The 19,283-nt window shown below is 35.4% G+C and overlaps 4 protein-coding genes across 7 annotated transcripts; 3 read left to right on the plus strand and 1 right to left on the minus strand.

The window, feature by feature from the left end:
* Positions 1-74: 74 nt before the first annotated feature.
* On the plus strand, positions 75-1,480 carry LOC123313901. Its single transcript, XM_044899003.1, has 4 exons — positions 75-738; positions 790-951; positions 1,007-1,162; positions 1,229-1,480. The coding sequence occupies exons 1-4, from the start codon at positions 655-657 to the stop codon at positions 1,400-1,402; spliced, it is 576 nt and encodes a 191-aa protein (XP_044754938.1). The 5' UTR covers positions 75-654; the 3' UTR covers positions 1,403-1,480.
* Positions 1,481-1,573: 93 nt separating this feature from the next.
* Positions 1,574-13,867, plus strand: LOC123312859 (eIF-2-alpha kinase activator GCN1). Its single transcript, XM_044897412.1, has 34 exons — positions 1,574-1,706; positions 1,787-1,889; positions 1,947-2,142; positions 2,423-2,609; positions 2,669-2,824; positions 2,879-3,137; positions 3,198-3,376; positions 3,728-3,931; positions 4,008-4,317; positions 4,430-4,671; positions 4,747-5,037; positions 5,383-5,561; positions 5,622-5,832; positions 5,886-6,173; positions 6,267-6,618; positions 6,803-7,082; positions 7,138-7,342; positions 7,399-7,632; positions 7,688-7,882; positions 7,943-8,189; positions 8,239-8,475; positions 8,531-8,710; positions 8,910-9,199; positions 9,251-9,560; positions 9,991-10,165; positions 10,225-10,517; positions 10,609-10,970; positions 11,059-11,301; positions 11,354-11,623; positions 11,979-12,326; positions 12,385-12,578; positions 12,739-12,956; positions 13,015-13,262; positions 13,325-13,867. Exons 1-34 carry the CDS (start codon positions 1,692-1,694, stop codon positions 13,673-13,675), a joined length of 8,052 nt encoding a protein of 2,683 aa, XP_044753347.1. The 5' UTR covers positions 1,574-1,691; the 3' UTR covers positions 13,676-13,867.
* Positions 13,868-14,253: 386 nt separating this feature from the next.
* Positions 14,254-16,700, minus strand: LOC123313795. 4 transcript variants are annotated; one of them, XM_044898817.1, is made up of 6 exons: positions 16,539-16,699; positions 15,894-16,484; positions 15,741-15,840; positions 15,391-15,546; positions 15,257-15,269; positions 14,254-14,293 (listed from the first exon to the last, which is right to left on the minus strand). In XM_044898817.1, exons 1-6 carry the CDS (start codon positions 16,554-16,556, stop codon positions 14,269-14,271), a joined length of 903 nt encoding a protein of 300 aa, XP_044754752.1. In that variant the 5' UTR covers positions 16,557-16,699; the 3' UTR covers positions 14,254-14,268. The 4 variants fall into 4 exon arrangements, with proteins under 4 accessions (XP_044754752.1, XP_044754751.1, XP_044754750.1 ...); XM_044898816.1 differs by lacking the exon at positions 14,254-14,293 and adding an exon at positions 14,690-15,005; XM_044898815.1 differs by lacking the exons at positions 14,254-14,293; positions 15,257-15,269 and adding an exon at positions 14,690-15,005 and having other exon boundaries at positions 16,539-16,700.
* A 473-nt stretch (positions 16,701-17,173) lies between these two features.
* On the plus strand, positions 17,174-19,187 carry LOC123313797. The gene is made up of 6 exons (XM_044898818.1): positions 17,174-17,365; positions 17,658-17,785; positions 17,946-18,074; positions 18,174-18,229; positions 18,288-18,495; positions 18,884-19,187. The coding sequence occupies exons 1-6, from the start codon at positions 17,299-17,301 to the stop codon at positions 19,079-19,081; spliced, it is 786 nt and encodes a 261-aa protein (XP_044754753.1). The 5' UTR covers positions 17,174-17,298; the 3' UTR covers positions 19,082-19,187.
* Positions 19,188-19,283: the final 96 nt, after the last annotated feature.

The following is a 19,283-nucleotide window of genomic DNA, read 5'->3' on the forward strand; positions in this document are numbered from 1 at the left end:
AGATTCCCATGCATCTTCTCTTCGTGCTTTTCTGCATCAGATTATATATTGACCATTATTTGCCACAAATAAATTCGGGAGTATGAAGTGAAAGAAGAATTTTTAAAACCTACCACATCAAGTCGAAGCCGTTTTCTCAAAAGGATCTTAAATTAATAAAACGATTTATCGATTTTTTCGGACTACAACATCTATGTAGGGCAGATAAAAACTGTCTCTGATGTAGGGCGAGAACAGAGATAATATATCCATGGATATATCTCTGGGCGAGAATTAAATAACAGCCACACCCGGCGTTAACTTGATTAATCTTTAGATAAAAGCAACAGAGTTTTTCCATTACCTAAGTGAATACAATGCGTAGAAAGAGGTATCTACGGTACAATGGCTGTCTTTATATATGCTCAATTCACTCGCCATAAATTCAATCTGAAATACATATAAATAAAATTCATCTTATGTTGTTTAGAAAAATTGATTTGGTATATTAATTAAATAGCAAATCTTTAATTAATTCATAATCGTCAGTCCTGTTGTTCCTCCTGAATTAACTCACATATCCCAATAGAATGATAAGATCTTAATTAGAAACCATATATTATAAAAATAAGGCACAAAATGTAATCAAAAAAGCATTGCTTCTATATTACTAACATGATCATCTCCGTCATGAATTGTTTCATTGTCCCATCATTTTCAATAATTTTATTGCTTCACATAAATGGAACAACTCAAAATGTGAGTGTGAAATAATGTGTAATTAAGTGTTTCCTGAAAAGTTGTTTGTAGCCAGTTTACACAATTGTTCATGAAAAAGCGGAACTTGCTTCTTACCAAAGGAATATATTCTCCGAAAATATGAAATTTGTAGTGAAAAAAATAAATTCTACAGATATATCTTTGAGTATGAGATTTACAATGGCTACTGATTTGTTGGACAAAAAAATTATGGTGAATTGTGAACTTGTCCTGCCAGATCCTGACAGATAATGAACATTTTTTTCAGCTTAAAATAAGTATCGATAAGCTAATAGCAAATGCATATAGACATACCGGTGCAACTGGATCTGTAAATGTTTGTGAATACTGGGAAAAAAATGCATTTGCTATGAAAGATATGATGTTAAAATATGGATATATGGATGGATGTGAACTGAAGAAGGTATGAGAAAAAATCTCACATATTAATGTATTTAATCTTCAACTTCACTGAAATCGAATATTTCAGGGTACCTCATATTACTTGGAGAATTTCATACCGGAATACTCAAGTTTTCCGAAATTTCTTCCTTACGGTAGCTTCAGAGTGATTTTAGATTTTTATTATGAAAATGATACACAAACTACACCAATATTCGTAGTGCACTGGTATGCAAAAGTGGAGAAATTAATTAAATTTTGAACATGTGAAACATTCCAGAAAAATATAGATGGAAATAATGATAATGAATAATGTTGTAATTAAAACTCTACAAAAATAGTTTTTTTTAATTAATCCCAAATTTTTTTCCTAAAAAACTTTTCTGATCTACTGTGTTATCTGCAGTTTCTGGTTATCTGTGATGATGAAAAAGAAGCTAAATTTATGATTTGACAAAGTGGCATGGCAAATGTCAGAAGAAAAATAAAATTTCTAACCTTAATGATGCTCTGCCGTTTGTTGTACATGGGCGAAAATTTGTTATGAAAATATGGGAGATAACGAGGTAATTGGAAATGAAATTGAATGAGAACTGAAGGCGGATGTAAAAAGGATTGATTTTCTAACTTTAAATAATTTTTATAGCTATCGAAAGCATTGAAGGACCTTCCCTACAGAGTGCAAACTGCTAGTTTAAAGGAACGGAAAGAAGTCGTGGAAAATGTTATTAATGTATTGTCAAATCCTGGTAAAAAGAATTAATAAACACTTTGGAATCCTATAAATTATTACGAATTCATTTTAGGTGTCAGCATAAATGTGGTCAGAGGGATTTGTAAAGTTATTCAACTTACACTACCAAGATATAGGGACAGTTCTTCTCAACAACTTGTGAGAAATTTGATTGTGGCTCTAATAGAACATCATCCAGAATATGCTATCAGAGGATTATGCGGAATTTTGCTCGATATAGCTAAATTACACAAAAATTTAGTAGTAACGTTAGTATGAAGAATTTTTCTTTTACTGATCCTGAATAATGATGAAAAAATGGAGGGGCACATTGTCAATAATTGATGAGGAAAAACACTTTTCCTCAATTGATGATGACACTGCAGGGTTTCAGAGAAATATTTGTCTAGTTTCAGGGTTTATCTCTACCATTTGATTCTCATGGTAAACAGAGAAAGGGAAAATTTTAAAAACTGAGTTTTTTAAGTATTAAATATTATTTATAGACATGCCTACATGTCAGATGTGTTATTATATTCTTATTTCCAGTTCAAATACATGCCAGACTGGTTTATATGCTCTTCATTGGTCATGTATATTACTCACAAATGGGTTTAAGCAAAATGAGCAAGTACTTCTGGAACATATTCCTCAAATTGTAGAAATACAATCAGTGTTATATTCCAATGTTGAGGCAGGAAATAACACAAAAAGATCTAATAAAGCCTTCAATTTGGTGAGAAAATCAAGGAAATTTTAGCTGCCAACATCTCATTTTGTAACTTTTTCCATTAGATTAATTCTGCCTTTGAAAAAATACCAGAAAGCGAAAAACTGTATTTGGAAACAATGAAAAAATTAGAACAAAGTCCTTCTATTGTGGTATTTGCTGCGGCAATTGCTAAAAGATTATCCCTTATTAAAAACACTGCTCTTTTCGAAAACTATGTGGTGAGTAATAATTGAACATTTCTGAGCTATTTGGAAATATAAATATTTTTTCAGGACAGCATTTTAGACTCATACATAAAGAATTTCATTAGTTGCAAAACTAAACCTTCTATAGAACTGATATCAGCTTGCTGTCCAATTTTTTTCTCAATCACTGATGAACATTTCAAAAAATCCTTGCTACCTGCTATTCAAAAAGCCATGTTGAGAAGTCCAGAGATATTGATAGAGTGCATGCCGATGATTATAAAAAATGCCAGTGTTAAATTAGATCTGAGTGAGCATGCAATGGGGCTGGGTGAAAGTTTAATAGGTGAGGAAAGAATATAATTGAACAAAAATAGTTGAAGTACAAAATCATTCATTTTTCTAGCAAATTTATATTCTAAAAACGACCAAGCTAGAGAAGATGCAGCCAATTCCCTTCAAGCACTCGCTTTGGGTATCACCCAAGCTAATGCTATTGAAAGTCTCATAAAGAGAATTTTCTCTATTTTTGAAGGCTCACAAGGAAAGTTAACAGTGGTTGATCATAAAATAAGTGTATTAGAGGTATGTGAAATTTTTTGATGAACTTTTTTTTTTTATTTGTATATACAGTGTGTTCCTCATATTGTGAATATTCCTCTGACTCCTCTTACTGCAGATGCTACAAGATTTCCCTTTTTTTAAATGTATATTAGTGCTAGGAGAGTGGACACTAGCAACTCATAGACTTCATAACCTAGCTCTAAATTACTCGGTCAGAATAGTTTTTCTATGCAGCCTACAGTCTGACTAACTTGCAATAAAAATCTGTTATATTTAGATACATTTTCCATATTTGAGTGGAATTCAAGATTGTTCCTATATGACCCCAGAATAATACATTCTGAAAGTATGTGTGGTCATTTTTTGTTATAGGGAGCTGGGAAACTTAGTATCTGCCATACTAAGTTAGACAAGGAAAGTATGCAAGCTTTAATTCCAAAAGTAATTGACCATTTCATAAAGGTCTTATCCCTCGAAGTTGCTGAAAAAACTGTTTGTCACTGTCTAGAAATGTTGTCCTTGTGGACATCAAAATTAGAGGCAGAACCTTCAAAGAAATTAATTGATGCTATAAAGGTAAGTAAGACTGTACAATTTGAACTTTTCAGAAATATTTGAAGTATTATACCAATTTTCTTCTGCTTTACTTTAGGCTGGATTTACTGCCAAAACAGCTACACCACTGATCAGAACAACTTACCTCAAACTGATATTGAGGAGCAAATTTTCACCCTCAAAAGAATTGATCCCAGTCATTCTGAAATCGGTAGAAAATGCAGTGAACCAATCGTCCCAAGTACAGTCTGTCACAGAAGGATTGAGTGCTGTATGCGTTCTCCTGAATGTTGTCAGCCTCAGTAATGACAAAGAAAATGGTTTCCATAATATGTGGCATGCTGTTCTCGATATGGATAAGCAAGTTTTTGTTTCTGAGAAATTTTTATCTAGCGCCACATCAGACGGTAATCAAGTTTGATTTTAATTTCATGTATAATGAACTTATAACCATATACCACTTCTCCCAAATATATGGTTTGTTTTGGTGTTTAGCTTACCTGGGAATCTTAATTTTAGGTTTGGTTCTTGTGATGGAACTTTGTGAGAAACTTCTTCTTAACTATCCAGACAAACTAGGGGATAAAACTTCACCCTTGTATAAGGCTGTAATATTTTGTGTTACTTCGGGTACTTCCCATGTGAGGAGAACCTGTTTTCCAATTTTGAAAAGTATGGTTAATGACGACGATAAAGGTTCCTCACTGGCTAGAGCTCTATTCCATGAATTCACTGTGTTTTTAGATTCACCAGCAGTTAAAGTGAGTGTTAATTTTCATTTACTCTTGTTTTATCCAATTTTAAGTGGTTTGTTAAATGAGTTACATCCTTTCTAGAATACTTTAGAAAGGAGACTGAAAGAACAGACTGATTCCACTGACATATCGCCCCATGCGCTGGTTGAATGCATTTCCACTTTATGTTCTTCAACCAAGCTATCAGTTGAACATAAGGAATTGTTAGCTTTGGATGCTCTTTTGCCTTGTAATCATCCTGTTGTGACCTCTGCAGCACCGGGATTATGGTTGAAGGTGGTTAAGCATTTAGGAATTCAACCTAAGGATTTGGTCGCGAAATACAATGCTCAGTTTAAGCATGATCTCATTGAAAACTACCATACTTCCTCTGTAAGTGAAAATAGCCTTCAAACATTCTGGACACTCGATGTAGGATGAATTATTTTGAATATTCAGCACTTAGAAGCGCCACTTATACTTACAGGTTCAGAAAGTTATCTGAGGAAGACTCCCAATGCATAAGAAAAATAGCACAAATCAGCCAGTTAAGAAGGGGAAGCTAGGAAGCTTGTTCCTTTTCTAACTGGCCGATATGTGCTCTCTTTCTTATGAGTTTCTTATGAGAATCTTCCACAGATTATTTTCCAGCCTATGTGAATATAGCCAGCTAATTTTCATAACTTCACCTCAGTTGTTGCTTTACACTTTCCATTTCTAATATCTTGAATTTCTCAGGCTAAACAATATGCTCTAGCAAGTATAGTGCAAATAAGCCCAGAAAAAATTTTACCACCCTTGATAGAAACGGTAATAAATCATTTGCAAGACCCTAGGATCTGCCAAATAAGTAAGGACGATTATTTCACATTTTTGACGCCAGAAGGGGAACTTTACGATAAAACTGTAATTCCAGGGTGAGTGAGATCACTTTCACCTATGTCCCATTTGAATTTATCAAATCTTTTTTTTCTTAGAGATGATTCCAACAAAGAAATAAACATGAAAAGGGAGAGTAAAGTTTATAGCTACAAGGAACAGTTAGAGGAGCTTCAACTAAGACGTGAGCTTGAAGAGAAAAAGAGGAAAGAGGGCAAAGTTCAGGCTCCAAAATACACCCAAAAGCAGTTAGAAGCAATTAATAACCAAAAAGCTAAGGAACAAGCTATAAGAGCGCGTTTATCTGAAGTGAGTCAAACAAGTCTGTCTATTATTCAGTATTCCAATTTGTTTCTCTCCAGGTGAATACGATCATTATAAATTCAGTTTCAATGATCAAAGCTGCAGCTATGGGGAATCCGACGGAAGTATCTTTGTACCTCAAAACACTTCTGCCTGTTCTCATCAAAGATCTGCAGAGCCCTTTGGCGGCTCCTTATCTTTCCAAATTATTTACAGACCTTAGATGCGTTGTTTTTCCACAAAGTGACACCTCTGGGGAAATAATTGCTTTTATAACATTGAGGTTATTGAAACCTCAGTGCGACCTTGATGCCAACTGGGAAGAGGAAGATCTCAATAAAGCAATGGTAAATATTATGTATTTGACTTGATCAGTACGTTTTGTAGATTTTCTGGGAAGATTCCTCAGTACCTTATAAAATTCTTTTATGAATTTTCAGTTAAGAACTATGAATCTTATATATGAAAAGACGGTCAAAAAGAAAACTGAAGAGAAGAAACTCACGTTGTTGAGTGCACCTGCATTCTGCTACACCTTCCCATTCTTGAGGAGCAGTTTCCTATCAGATTATGCCAAGAAACATGAAGAATTTATGTTGACCGGGGTGCAAATCATTGCTGAACATTCCAAGTTACGTGGGGGCTTGGCTGATACATTTGTAACGGACTATTCTATACCCAGGGATGTTTCTAATGGGAGCTTGAGTAAAAATAGGCAATGTTCGAAAGATGTCTATCATCCTAGGTATTTACCTAGTGAGCAGATGTTCGAATTGTTGATCCATATTATTAGTAAGTCGTTTCAAAATCATTTATTAGGCTTCTTCGTTCTTAGTTTCGTTTTGTTTTTTAGAAATTATTTTTACTCGTCAGGGAAATTATTCTATGTATTGCTTCTCATCACAGTTCGTGCTATACAGAATATGACATTGATCATATTATGATTCATTTGTATGATGTAATTATAAAATTATAGATCAAACTTCTGGAAGGGTGCAATCGCAAGCTGAAGCCTGTTTACTCGATGTCGCCAAGTGTTTGAGCGGTAAGGCAGACTGTGCAGAAGCTTCTAAAGCAGAAATAGATGTTCTATTGGAAGCTCTACAACGGCCAGAAGGTGTTGTCAGAGATGCTGCTTTGCGCGCTTTAACAATCATCATTGACTGCTTACCAACGTTTGAGTCAGATCCTGAGTATGCCCTCAAAATGAATAAAAGGATATGGATAGCTAAATTTGACGAGATGGCAGAAAATTGGTAAGTGATAATCAAAGTCCTCTTTTTGTTTTACATGTTTTGAATGAAAATTCAGTGTTTTAGCGGACGAACTGTGGAAACTCGCTGAAATGACTTTTCCCACTGAATTATCTGACGAGTTGCTAATTGATGTTGAAAACTGCGTGAAGCCTGTTCAGGCTGCTGCTGCAAAAGCTCTTGCAGCTCTCCTAGAAATGAATAAAATGCAAGTTCAACCGACCTTAGAAGCCCTTCTCAAACTGTACCAAGAAAAATTGGAGGTGAATTTTCCTAAATTTCTTTTTTTTTTTACAAAATATTACTTCGGAGTTTTCAGATGATTCCCCCAATATTAGATGAATTTGGAAGAGAGATCGAGAAAGCAATTGATACATGGCAACCTAGGAGGGGCGTAGCTTTAGCTATAAATGAGATAGCACCGTTAATAACACCTGAACAAATAGGGGACATAATTGAATTTTTTGTTAACTCTTCACTTAGAGATAGAAATGAAACTGTAAGGACTGAAATGCTTAATGCAGCTTTAAAACTGGTAGATCTACATGGGAAGGTGAGAATAATTGCTTTGTACACATACAGGGACAATAATTTCGTTCATATTTCAGGAAACTGTAGGTACTTTGTGGCCAGTTTTCGATAAATTTATGGGAACTTCATCAAAATCGGCTCATTTTGATGCTGTGAAACAGGCTGTTGTGATATTGATGGGCTCTTTAGCTCGTCATTTAGATGAAGATGATCCCAGGATTAAACCTATTGTTATGAGATTAATCCAAGCCCTATCAACGCCTTCCCAATTTGTAAGTCCCTTCTTCATCCTAAAATGAAAACTTGGTTTTTTATGCAACATTCTTGTTTAGGTACAAGAAGCAGTTGCGAAATGTTTGCCCTATCTTTGTGCTTCAGTGAAAGAAGAAGCCCCAGGTTTAATCAACAAACTTCTTCATCAATTGCTTAAAGGTGATAAATACGGAGAAAGGAAAGGAGCAGCTTATGGTTTAGCTGGTATGATCAAAGGGATGGGAATTTTGGCTTTGAAACAGCACGAAATTATGACCAAACTCACTGATGCCATCCAGGACAAGAAAAATTACAAATTCAGAGAAGGTGCGTTGTTTTGTAGCGAAATATTCGATATTTATCTTGAAATTTCCAGGAGCCCTTTTTGCTTTTGAGATGCTGTTTCAAATGCTTGGAAAATTATTCGAACCTTACATCGTCCATGTCTTACCTCATTTGCTGCAGTGTTTCGGAGATTCTAGTCAGCATGTACGCACAGCTGCAGATGACACCGCCAAAGTTATTATGAGTAAACTTTCCGGGCACGGAGTCAAACTTATCCTGCCCTCCCTTTTAGATGCACTTAATGAAGATTCTTGGAGGACTAAAACTGGCAAGTTACTTTCTTCTTGTAACCCGTACATAATTAATCTTTTCTTTGGCAACAGGTTCGGTGGAGTTATTGGGAGCTATGGCTTACTGTGCACCTAAGCAGCTATCGTCCTGCTTACCGAGTATTGTTCCAAAGTTAATAGAAGTTCTCAGTGATTCCCACATGAAAGTACAAGAAGCTGGTGCCGACGCGCTGAAAGTTATTGGTTCTGTCATTCGCAATCCAGAAATTCAAGGTAAGGAATGATCCACTCAATGAAATAAGTTCGGAGTCTTAACAGACTCATGTAAAATTGACTTCGATTTATAATTTATTGCGTTTTTTATGAATGCAGAAGATTTATTTCTCATTCAAAATTCACTACAGGTTCTACTATCAGCTACTAAAATTCAAAAATGAAATGAAATCCTTTCAATTATTTTTAAATTTTCCAGCAATTGTGCCAGTCCTATTGAAGGCGCTTCAGGACCCATCGAATAAGACATCTGCGTGTCTTCAGACATTGTTAGATACGAAGTTCGTCCATTTCATCGACGCTCCATCTCTAGCTCTCATTATGCCCGTCGTACAGAGGGCATTCATGGATCGTTCGACCGAAACCCGTAAGATGGCAGCGCAAATCATCGGGAACATGTATTCACTAACGGATCAAAAGGATCTTCTACCGTATCTACCGAACATCATACCCGGTCTGAAAACTTCTTTGCTTGATCCAGTCCCAGAGGTAAGCCTGGAGAGTTGTTCGAGAGGTTAGTTTATATCCGATTTTTTTTAGGTTAGGAGCGTTAGCGCCCGCGCTTTGGGTGCCATGGTTAAAGGTATGGGAGAAACGAGTTTTGAGGATCTTTTACCTTGGTTGATGCAGACGTTAACCTCCGAATCTAGTTCTGTGGATCGTTCAGGAGCGGCTCAAGGTCTTTCGGAGGTTGTCGGTGGTTTGGGCGTTGAAAAATTGCACAAACTTATGCCTGAGATTATAAGTACGGCGGAAAGAAGTGACATCGCGCCACACGTCAAGGATGGATACATTATGATGTTTATTTATATGCCTGTAGTATTCACTAACGAGTTTACTCCTTATATTGGTAAGTGAATGGAGCCTTGTTTTCCGTTGTCATCGCATTATGTGAAAATGGCTGAACCGATTTTCTTCATATTTTGTTAAACCGTCCTCATACTTCGTAGAAGGTTCTTAGAGATCAAAAATTTGGAAAAGTTGCCTGTGAAAATCGAAATTTAAATTTCACGCGCAAGTGTATGTTGGGTAGATGACAAGTGGTTGACACTTGCTGGCTGTTGACATTTGACAAATGAACAACAGGGTTCAATTTTGATTTATCGGTCTCAAAGTTCAGCATTTTGGTTATCAGTTAATTAACTACTTTGATTCTGATCATAATATTCTTATTTAATCTTTTTTCATCTCTCATTCAGTTCCAATTACTATATATTACCCACTATGGCAGGATAACGTCTTCTGGGTCAGGTAGTTCTATGATTTATTATATTCAACAGGTCAAATTATCACACCGATATTGAAGGCTCTAGCTGATGAAAATGAATATGTACGAGATACTGCTCTAAAGGCTGGCCAGAGGATAGTAACGTTGTATGCGGATTCAGCAATTTTACTCTTGCTGCCGGAGTTGGAGAAAGGATTGTTCGACGAGAACTGGAGGATCAGATACAGGTATCTTCTCCATCGAACATCAATATTTCAGGAGTCAGTAACTAAACTTTTTTTTTCAGTTCCGTTCAACTCTTGGGCGACCTGCTCTATCGAATTTCTGGTGTAACCGGTAAGATGAGCACGGAAACGGCAAGCGAAGACGACAATTTTGGTACCGAACAATCCCACTACGCAATCATAAATTCCCTCGGTGAAGAAAGACGTAACAAAGTGTTGGCAGGTCTCTACATGGGTAGGTCAGATGTTGCTCTGATGGTACGGCAGGCGGCGTTGCACGTCTGGAAGGTAGTAGTTACCAACACTCCGAGAACGTTGAGGGAAATATTGCCAACCTTATTCGGATTACTGTTAGGTAAGACTTGTAACATAACATTTCCAAAAATTACAAACTTTGTGTCTAGAATCTCTATTTTACTCAATTATATGTTTTCTTTTTTGCTCAGGTTGCTTAGCTAGCGATAGCTATGATAAACGACAAGTTGCAGCCAGAACGCTGGGGGATCTGGTGAGGAAACTAGGGGAAAGGGTCCTGCCGGAGATAATTCCCATATTAGAAAAGGGATTACAGTCGGATGAACCCGATCAAAGACAGGGTGTTTGCATCGGTCTGTCTGAAATAATGTCTTCAACTTCCAAAGACATGGTTCTGACCTTCGTGAATTCTTTGGTACCCACTGTAAGGAAGGCTCTATGCGATCCACTCCCCGAGGTCAGGCAGGCTGCAGCCAGGACGTTTGATTCCCTACATTCAACCGTTGGCGCAAAAGCTCTAGACGATATACTTCCAACTATGCTGAATCAGTTGGTTAGAATACATCTTTTATTGCGTTTCTTTCAAATTTATCCCCTTTATATCCTGCAGGTTTTTAATGAGTATTTGTTTTTCTTCTCAGAACGACGATGATCCTGATACTGTTGAATGGACTCTGGATGGTCTACGACAAGTGATGGCCATCAAATCCAGGGTGGTTTTGCCTTATCTGGTACCTCAGCTAACTGCGCCTCCTACTAACACCAAGGCCCTCTCGATTTTAGCATCCGTAGCAGGAGAATCACTGAATAAGTATCTCCCTAGAATACTTCCAGCCTTACAAGTAGCACTGTCTTCCTCTCGAGGAACCCCAGAGGAAGCTCAGGTATTGCCGCCCATTATTCACTTTTATTTTCTCTAATTGTTCTATATTGTAGCAAATGGAATACTGCCAGGCAGTGGTTTTGTCAATTGTGGACGAGTCTGGTGTTAGAATTGTTATAGACACAATGCTGGAGAACACGAAGAACGAAGATCCAAATCACAGAAGGGCGGCAGCCACCCTTTTGTGCGCTTTTTGTGCCAACTCCAAGGCTCAGTATCAAATGCATGTTCCGCAGCTGTTGAGAGGATTGATCCTGCTCTGCACCGATGATGATCAAGAAGTACTGAAGATGGCATTTGAGGCGTTGAATGCCATCACGAAGGTCAGTTCATTTTGGAATGTTCCAAATAATGTCTTTGAGTACTGTGGGAGGAAGAACAAGTTCTATGTCCTATATGTATACTGATGTACAAAAAGTTTTCGCATCTTATAAGATTTTTTTCGATTCTAACGGGTTTTATCGCTTTTTTTTTACTGATATAGAACCAGTTTTCTCAGAAATCACTTTTCCTTATTTTCAATTTCATTTGTCACTTTTGTGATTGGCACTACTGCGTGCTTATGCCTAGGACGTCTGAAACATGTAGACACCCTTGGTGGCGAATGGTAATATTGTGGTTTCCTGGTAGGACTGCCAGTGGGTTTGTGAAATTTCCATATTTATTTATTTTTTTCAGAATTTGGACTCTAAACAGCTGCCCACGTACGTTCAGGACGTACGCCAAGCTGTGCGATACGCGATGTCGGATCTGAAGGGCAAATCGGACGTCCTCCCAGGTTTCTGCCTGCCGAAGGGTATATCCCCCATTCTTCCCATATTCCGGGAGGCCATTCTAAACGGCGACAATGACGAGAAGGAGCTGGCTACTCAGACCTTAGGGGAGGTGATACGGGTGACGAGTAGTCAGGCCCTGCAACAGAACGTTATAGCTATCACCGGACCCCTCATCAGGATTCTGGGGGATCGTTTCACGCCGAACATCAAGATGGCTGTGCTCGAAACACTGTCAGTGTTATTGGAAAAGGTGAACAAGCTGGATTTTAAATCAATGTTATATCGTTTTCTTATTATCTCTTTTACAGGTTGGAATCTTGATGAAACAGTTTTTGCCGCAACTGCAAACTACATTTATTAAATCTATGAACGACCCCAGCAGAGCGGTGAGAATGAAGTCGGCAAATGCCTTGAGTCATCTGATCAGGATACATTTGAAGCCTGATCCCCTGTTCACCGAAATTCATAATCTAGTTCAGAGAACCGACGACTCAGCTATAAGGTATGGAAAAGTAACATTCAAGTTACTATATATATACTTTGAGTCTTTTAATAACCTCCAACCGAAGTGAAGGTTGAAACCGTTTTCATAAGCTCATTTTCTTAAACAATTATTAATAAATATTTTCAGTATATTCAATTCATAACTCATTATATTCTAGAGAAACGGCTTTATATGCTTTGAGAGGCGTCATCTCCAATGGTGGGGACAAAATGGCGGATAGTGTAAGGAAGCAACTATTGGACACCTTGCGTCAAGTGGATAATCTTTGGAGATACGATAATGTTTCCAGAGTTTGTGCAGCTGGCTGTCTTGGGGTATTATGTCAGTGGCTTAACACAGATGAGCTGAACCAGATTTTGACACAAGAAATCCTATGTGAGTTGAGAAACACTGAAATTTTGAATCCCTCTGATAAACATTTTTTCTTGTTTAGGTGAAGATAAAGACTCTCCTATCGATCAGCACACAGCAGCTTTGGTTCTGTCTGTTATAATGAAGGAATCACCTGGAAAAGTATGGGAAACCTACCAGGCTCAAATAACAGCACAGTTACTTTATTTCTTAGGTCATAAGGAGTCTCAAGTTGTTATTGTGGCAATAAGAACTTGGGGCTATCTTTTTAAGTATTTAGTGCTGAATAGTTTAGTCTTACCACAAAATCTTCTTTCTGCATTAGTCAGGGTAAGTTACTTATTTATGATGAATCAATGACACTTATTTAACTTCTGTTTGAAACTTTTCAGATTGTAAACAGAGCAGATAATGATGTGAAACAGCATTTTGCCAGAGTATGTATGTTCCTTGCTAAGAACGTACCCACTGAAACGTGGACAGATGATCTACTCAAATATGTGCTTCCAACATTGGTGAACGGAACTAAAGAGAAGAATATGTATGTTAAGGCAAATTCCGAAATAGCTCTTATTGCTATTTTGAAACTGAGAGAGGGTACTGCCATTCAAACAAAATGCTTAAAAGTACTGGATGAGGGCGCTAGGGAGTCTCTGAATGATGTAGTAGTGAAAGTTCTGAGAAAAGTTGCACTGCAGCCTGAAGGAAAGGAAGAAGAACTTGATGAAACATTACTAACTTGATCATTTGGGTACCTACTTCATATTCAATTACATAAACTAATTCAACATAAATTTGAATTTCCAATATCATATAGTAGAAATTTGTGTTCTGATTTGTATTATATGAAGTATTTAATGAAGTTACTTTTTGGAACTAATTTGGTTCTTGAAGTTCGCCAACTTATTGTGAAAATAAAGTTTTTGTTACATGTACACTGGTTTCTTATTCATACCCCTACTACTGAGCTGATAATAATCTACTTATTCTTTGAACCATAATTTTGAGTGAAAGGTAAAATAAGGGTGGAATTTGTAATTTTTTTTATTTATTAGTTATACAATAACAATTGATCAATTATAAATGTAACACTAATTAATTGCATATAAGGAACTGCAAAATAAGCAGCACACAAATAACAATGAATTATTCGTCGAACACATGTGAAGCTCGCGAATTTCTTCAGAATTTTTTTTTCTGTTCTCAAAAGGAGAACCCCTAAAGTAGTAACACATAATAAAATGGTCTGGGCAATAAGTTCAAAGAAAATTCTATTTATTTCTCTGGCAATTTCATCATTTTATTCATGGATCATCGTTTTGGGTACTCATTTACCTCATCTACGTTCAGACAATAGGGCACTGAAAGATGATCAAAATTAAATGACTTTAAGGCCAGGCGCAAATAGAAACGCAAGTTGGTGAGGTTAGCTTTTTCCTGGGCTTCACGTATTATCTGACAAGTCACTGTCACACTTTATTTGCGCGTTCTTGTTCTTTTCTATGTTTTACAAAAACTCACGCTGCGTCACCTCACTAACCTGCGTTTCTATTTGCGCCTGGCCTAAGAATGGATAAATGAAGTATGACTTACATTTTCATGTCCTTTGGCTATGAAAATAAGCTCTAGGTTACTCTCAGTATCCACATTCGAAATAGAACTTTACAACGTTAAAATTTTTTTATTGAAGAATATCTTCTACATTTAGTAACAATAATAATAATAATAATTGAATCATTTCTTCCGTAAAACCAAGGAAAAAGTTAAATTCAATAAAAAGCGGAGTGAAAATAATTAATGAGAGCTTAGAGAGCAACTACCCTTATATATGTAAACCCTTTTTTTGTTAGTAGGACCTCGATTTCACCAGAAGGTCATCACTAAAATAATGGATGTATCCCAAAATCTAATCAATTGATTTTTCTACTGTTTCCGGTTCATTTATTCTATCTTGATCAAATGATACAACCTGCTGATTACAAGAACTCACTACTCTTGGTTTCTTTTTTCTGAGTGAAAATTTTGGTTTTGTTCTGAATGTAACTGAGGAATTTTTCTTTTGATTGCTCGATCCTGGAAGTATCACCACAGGGTTATTATTCCTCGATTCTAATAAAATTTTCAAATTTTCTCCAGATATGAAATCTTTTTTTGGAGCTTGATTTGTATGATATTCATTGTTCTGATGACTTTGTAACAATTCAATTTGAAATACATGAAAAAGATTGAACTTTGGATATATCCCAAAAATGTAAGAACCCAACATAAGCAGTATAATAATCACTAAGATAAAACTCAATATTGCCAGAAATGGTTTGACATACCAGGGAACTTGTTCTGAAAAAAATCTGTGTTATAAAATCAGAAACACTTCTGAATGAAAAATATCGGTTTCACTATTTCAATATGTTCAGCTGATCATTAGAAATATCACATTTGAATCATATACTTTGCTTACCAAGAAGAGCCCATATGAAAGATCCAAGTCCAGCACCCAAATGCTTAAAAATGTTCACAAAAATATCAAACTGGTCACTAATGATATTCAATGGAGTGAAGATATGAAAAGCCGCTCGTTGAGATAACATGAAGTTTCTTTTTTCTTTTTGGCAATCTAGAATAAATAATTTAGTAAAACACTTTTATATAATATGTACCTACATATGTTATTCATAAGGGCCATTCTACCCTAAAACAGTGAAACTATAGAATCAGATACTCCACTAAATGGAAGATTCAAGAAAATCAACAATATGGAATATTGATACATTAAATTTATGAAAAAAATTTTGTATCATTTGAACTCACATCCAGTGAATTTATTGATTACCCAATCGAAAAAGCCTAATCGATCCGGATCACAACTTTTAAAGTTTTCGTATTGTAGGTATTTATCTATTTCCACTTCCTTAAAAAAATAATCATTATAACCAGACAAAACATATATCAATTTTTGCTCACCTCCAACTTTGCCTTATATCTCAAAACAAAGTCTGAAAGGTACACCAAAGGAAAAAATAGCTTGAATAACGTAGTCAGTTTATAATTGTGCGGTTGTATTTTCCATAAGACGTAAGAAAGAATTAATAATCCCAAACATAATAGAATGTTTTCATTGAATATTGTAAGATATATGTATTCTCCAATGGTGAAGCTATTGTAGATACTCTTTCCCAGTGATTTCTCTAGTACTGCACTGAGTTGACTCAAAACAAAATCCTCATTCCAATCAGCAGAAACATATTTCTTCAAAAAATCATAATCGTCTGCATTCAGATTAATATCAATTATTCCTCTATAAACATAGGATCCTCTATCAAAATAGGTCATGTCAGTTAATAAACTTACAACTTTTCTCAGATGGTTAGAGCTTTCATCCTTATAAAAATTATTATTACAATCACAGGAATAGGATTCTTCATTATTTGTTTTCTTAATTATTTCTTTTCTTACAGGATTTATTCTTATGTTCATGTCATGAGGATCTACCCATTCCTCCCTGGCAATAATTGAATTAGTCAAAGTTCCAAAGATCATAAAAAAGTAGAAAATCTGAAATTAAAAATTTCATGTTGTTCTAATTCTACCATTATGAGGACACAATACCATAGGATGCAGTTCCATATTAAATATCCAGGGCAATCTGGCAACAAACCAAAAACCATTAAATCAAAGACTTATTATACTTATTATATATAATTTTTAATTTTTTTGTAATTCCCTTTCATTTCATTTTGTTTATTTATTGACAAAAGTCAATTTTAAGTCACAAGTGTCCAATGCGCATAGATTCAGTTCCTCTTTGATTCAAGATTTGGGACGAACTCTTTTTTAAATATCTCTGGTAGAGACCTACATACCCTCCATCAGAGACAACTTTCTCTATGCCCTCCATCAAAGATTATAGAGATACTCTATAATCTTTGCCCTCCATAATACCCTCTTAGATGTATAAAAACCTTTAGAAGGCTGTGTCTCTGGAAAGAGTCTCTGCTTCTCTTCCTGGGTTACGTCTTAAGTCTTATCAAAGAGGAAAAGTCAGGGAAGAGGAATCTTAGGTCTTATTCAGAGAGGGTCTTTGGTCTTATTTCTATTTGATCAAAGATGAGATTAGATAATCTTTGATTCTTATGTCAAAGATCAGTGTTCTTGTTTCTTTTGGGCTAAAAAAATCTAACCTACAACCTAAAATCTAACAAACAATACAAAATACAATCAACTCGCTCAACTCAGGAAGGGTTTCTGAAATTCAGAAATTAATCAAGGTTTCTAATGATATGGAACGAATAGGGAGCTCAGTTATTTGAAGTCGTTTTATCGGATAAGTTATTATTTTGAAAGAGATTGGAATAATTGAGAAAGTGAAATGTTGGTTTTTCCTCTTATGATTATTATTCTTTTTGAAGCTCATGTTTATGCAGCACTTTCAAACGGTATGAATCCTTTAAAATTGCTGAAATGAATTTGATATACTATTACCTTAGAATCTTGATCTATGATTTTTTTAATGCCTTTTCAATATTTTTTTGATTGAAGTAAATACTTTGTTGTTCGAATCATTCAATTCCATAGTTTTATATAGGATTTAATTTTGCCCAAAACAGATTGTCCTAATAAATCCATTAATGTATAAACACCTGTTGAGTGTTGACTGTTGATATAGCTGATATTTTTCTGTTTGATGGAGATGAAAAGTAGTGAACACTTCAAGTTTCAATGTTTCAGATGATGACTGGACAGGTCAGGTATTTCCAGATATAAATAAAGAAAGTCCAAGCGACAAGGAAATACTAAAAGATCATCATGGTAGGATTCCTATGGGTGTAAAAAATTCTAAGTGTGATTGGGGTGAGGTGAGGTTTTATACGATTTATTTCATTAAATATAACTGTATACATCTCTTGTGTCAATTTCCTGGGAACTTGGAGAATAGGAAAAAGGCTTATCTTATTCTAATTTGAAAAATGAAAAACCTCTACCTATAACATGTTTTCTTCTGATGTCTTTTTGTAGGATCCAAAAGAATTCGATGGTGATTTAGGACCTCAAAGTTACATATGTGTAAATAGTAAATCAGCTTTCAAGCCTGATCCAACAATACACCCAATTTTAAGGAAAGACTACATTCCAAAAGGATTCATAGTAAGTTTTATTATTCAAAAATATAGTTTTGTTTCATTATTGTTATTGCTATTAGTTTCATTTAAGAATAAGAAACAATTGATCATATTCTCATTGTAGCCATGGCATCACTGCATGAATGAAACCATTATTTATGATAAAGTTATTCCTACTTTGTAAGTTCTACTTGGTTTTCTCAATTCTGAATTATCTGATAATTCTTTTACCCCGTAGTGGAGATCATAGACCGCTTTGGCCTAGGTTTGGAGAATATACATTCTTACCAAAACAAAGGTGGGTTCATAGCCTGGAACATGGGTCCATTGTAATGCTTTACCATCCTTGTGCAGATAAAAACGAAGTCAATACTTTGAGAGATTTACTCAAAGGTTGCTTGTACCAGTATGTTATAACAGCCTTAAATGAGTTGTCTAAAGAAAGGGTGAGTTCTTTATGAAATCCTGAATTTGAGTGTGAATTTAATTGTGTTTTCATAAAAATTTATTTGGGTTCGATTTCATATTTCACTTTGTTTGAGAGCTGATAATAAAGTTTAATCCTATTCTCCTCAATTCGGGTTATTACTCCAAATTTCATTCATGAATTTCTTAAATTCGGTGCTGAAACAGTCAAAATTCATATTTCAGATAATATATGTGGTTTTAACTTCGATTTTCGTGTACAAATTGGCAACAGCGCTCCTTAAATTCTTGAGTCCTCTCAATACAAAGATCTTTACTACTTAATTATGGTTAAGATTAAGGTACCTACCTCATAATGTCAGCTGATTTTTCAACTTGCATTTAAATTATTTATTTATTATTTTTTAGCCTTTAGCCTTAGTAGCTTGGGGAGTAAGTTTGGAAATGTCGAAAGTGGATAACAAAACTGTGATTGATTTCATTCAAAATCATGCTCATAAAGCTCCAGAAAAAGTGACTCTAGATGGCCAATACAATAAAAATTTGATTGTTGCTGCTCCAACAGATCTCCGAGGAAAAGAAGACCATATTTGCTCTAATAATTGAAAAATGTGCAGTTATAGACTGAAATCGCTATATTATTCATACTTGCTTTTTCTCATGACATGGCGATTATATTTATTCTTGAATGAATATAAACACTGAATTTTTATTGTTTTATTTTCCTTTACCCATCATTGGAACTCCAAATCCGAATACTTTTGAAACATTGCCCATGCTTCTGTACGGCATATTCTCACCTACCGTT

Source organism: Coccinella septempunctata, chromosome 5 (genome assembly GCF_907165205.1).
Source record: "Coccinella septempunctata chromosome 5, icCocSept1.1, whole genome shotgun sequence".
Taxonomy (NCBI): domain Eukaryota; kingdom Metazoa; phylum Arthropoda; class Insecta; order Coleoptera; family Coccinellidae; genus Coccinella; species Coccinella septempunctata.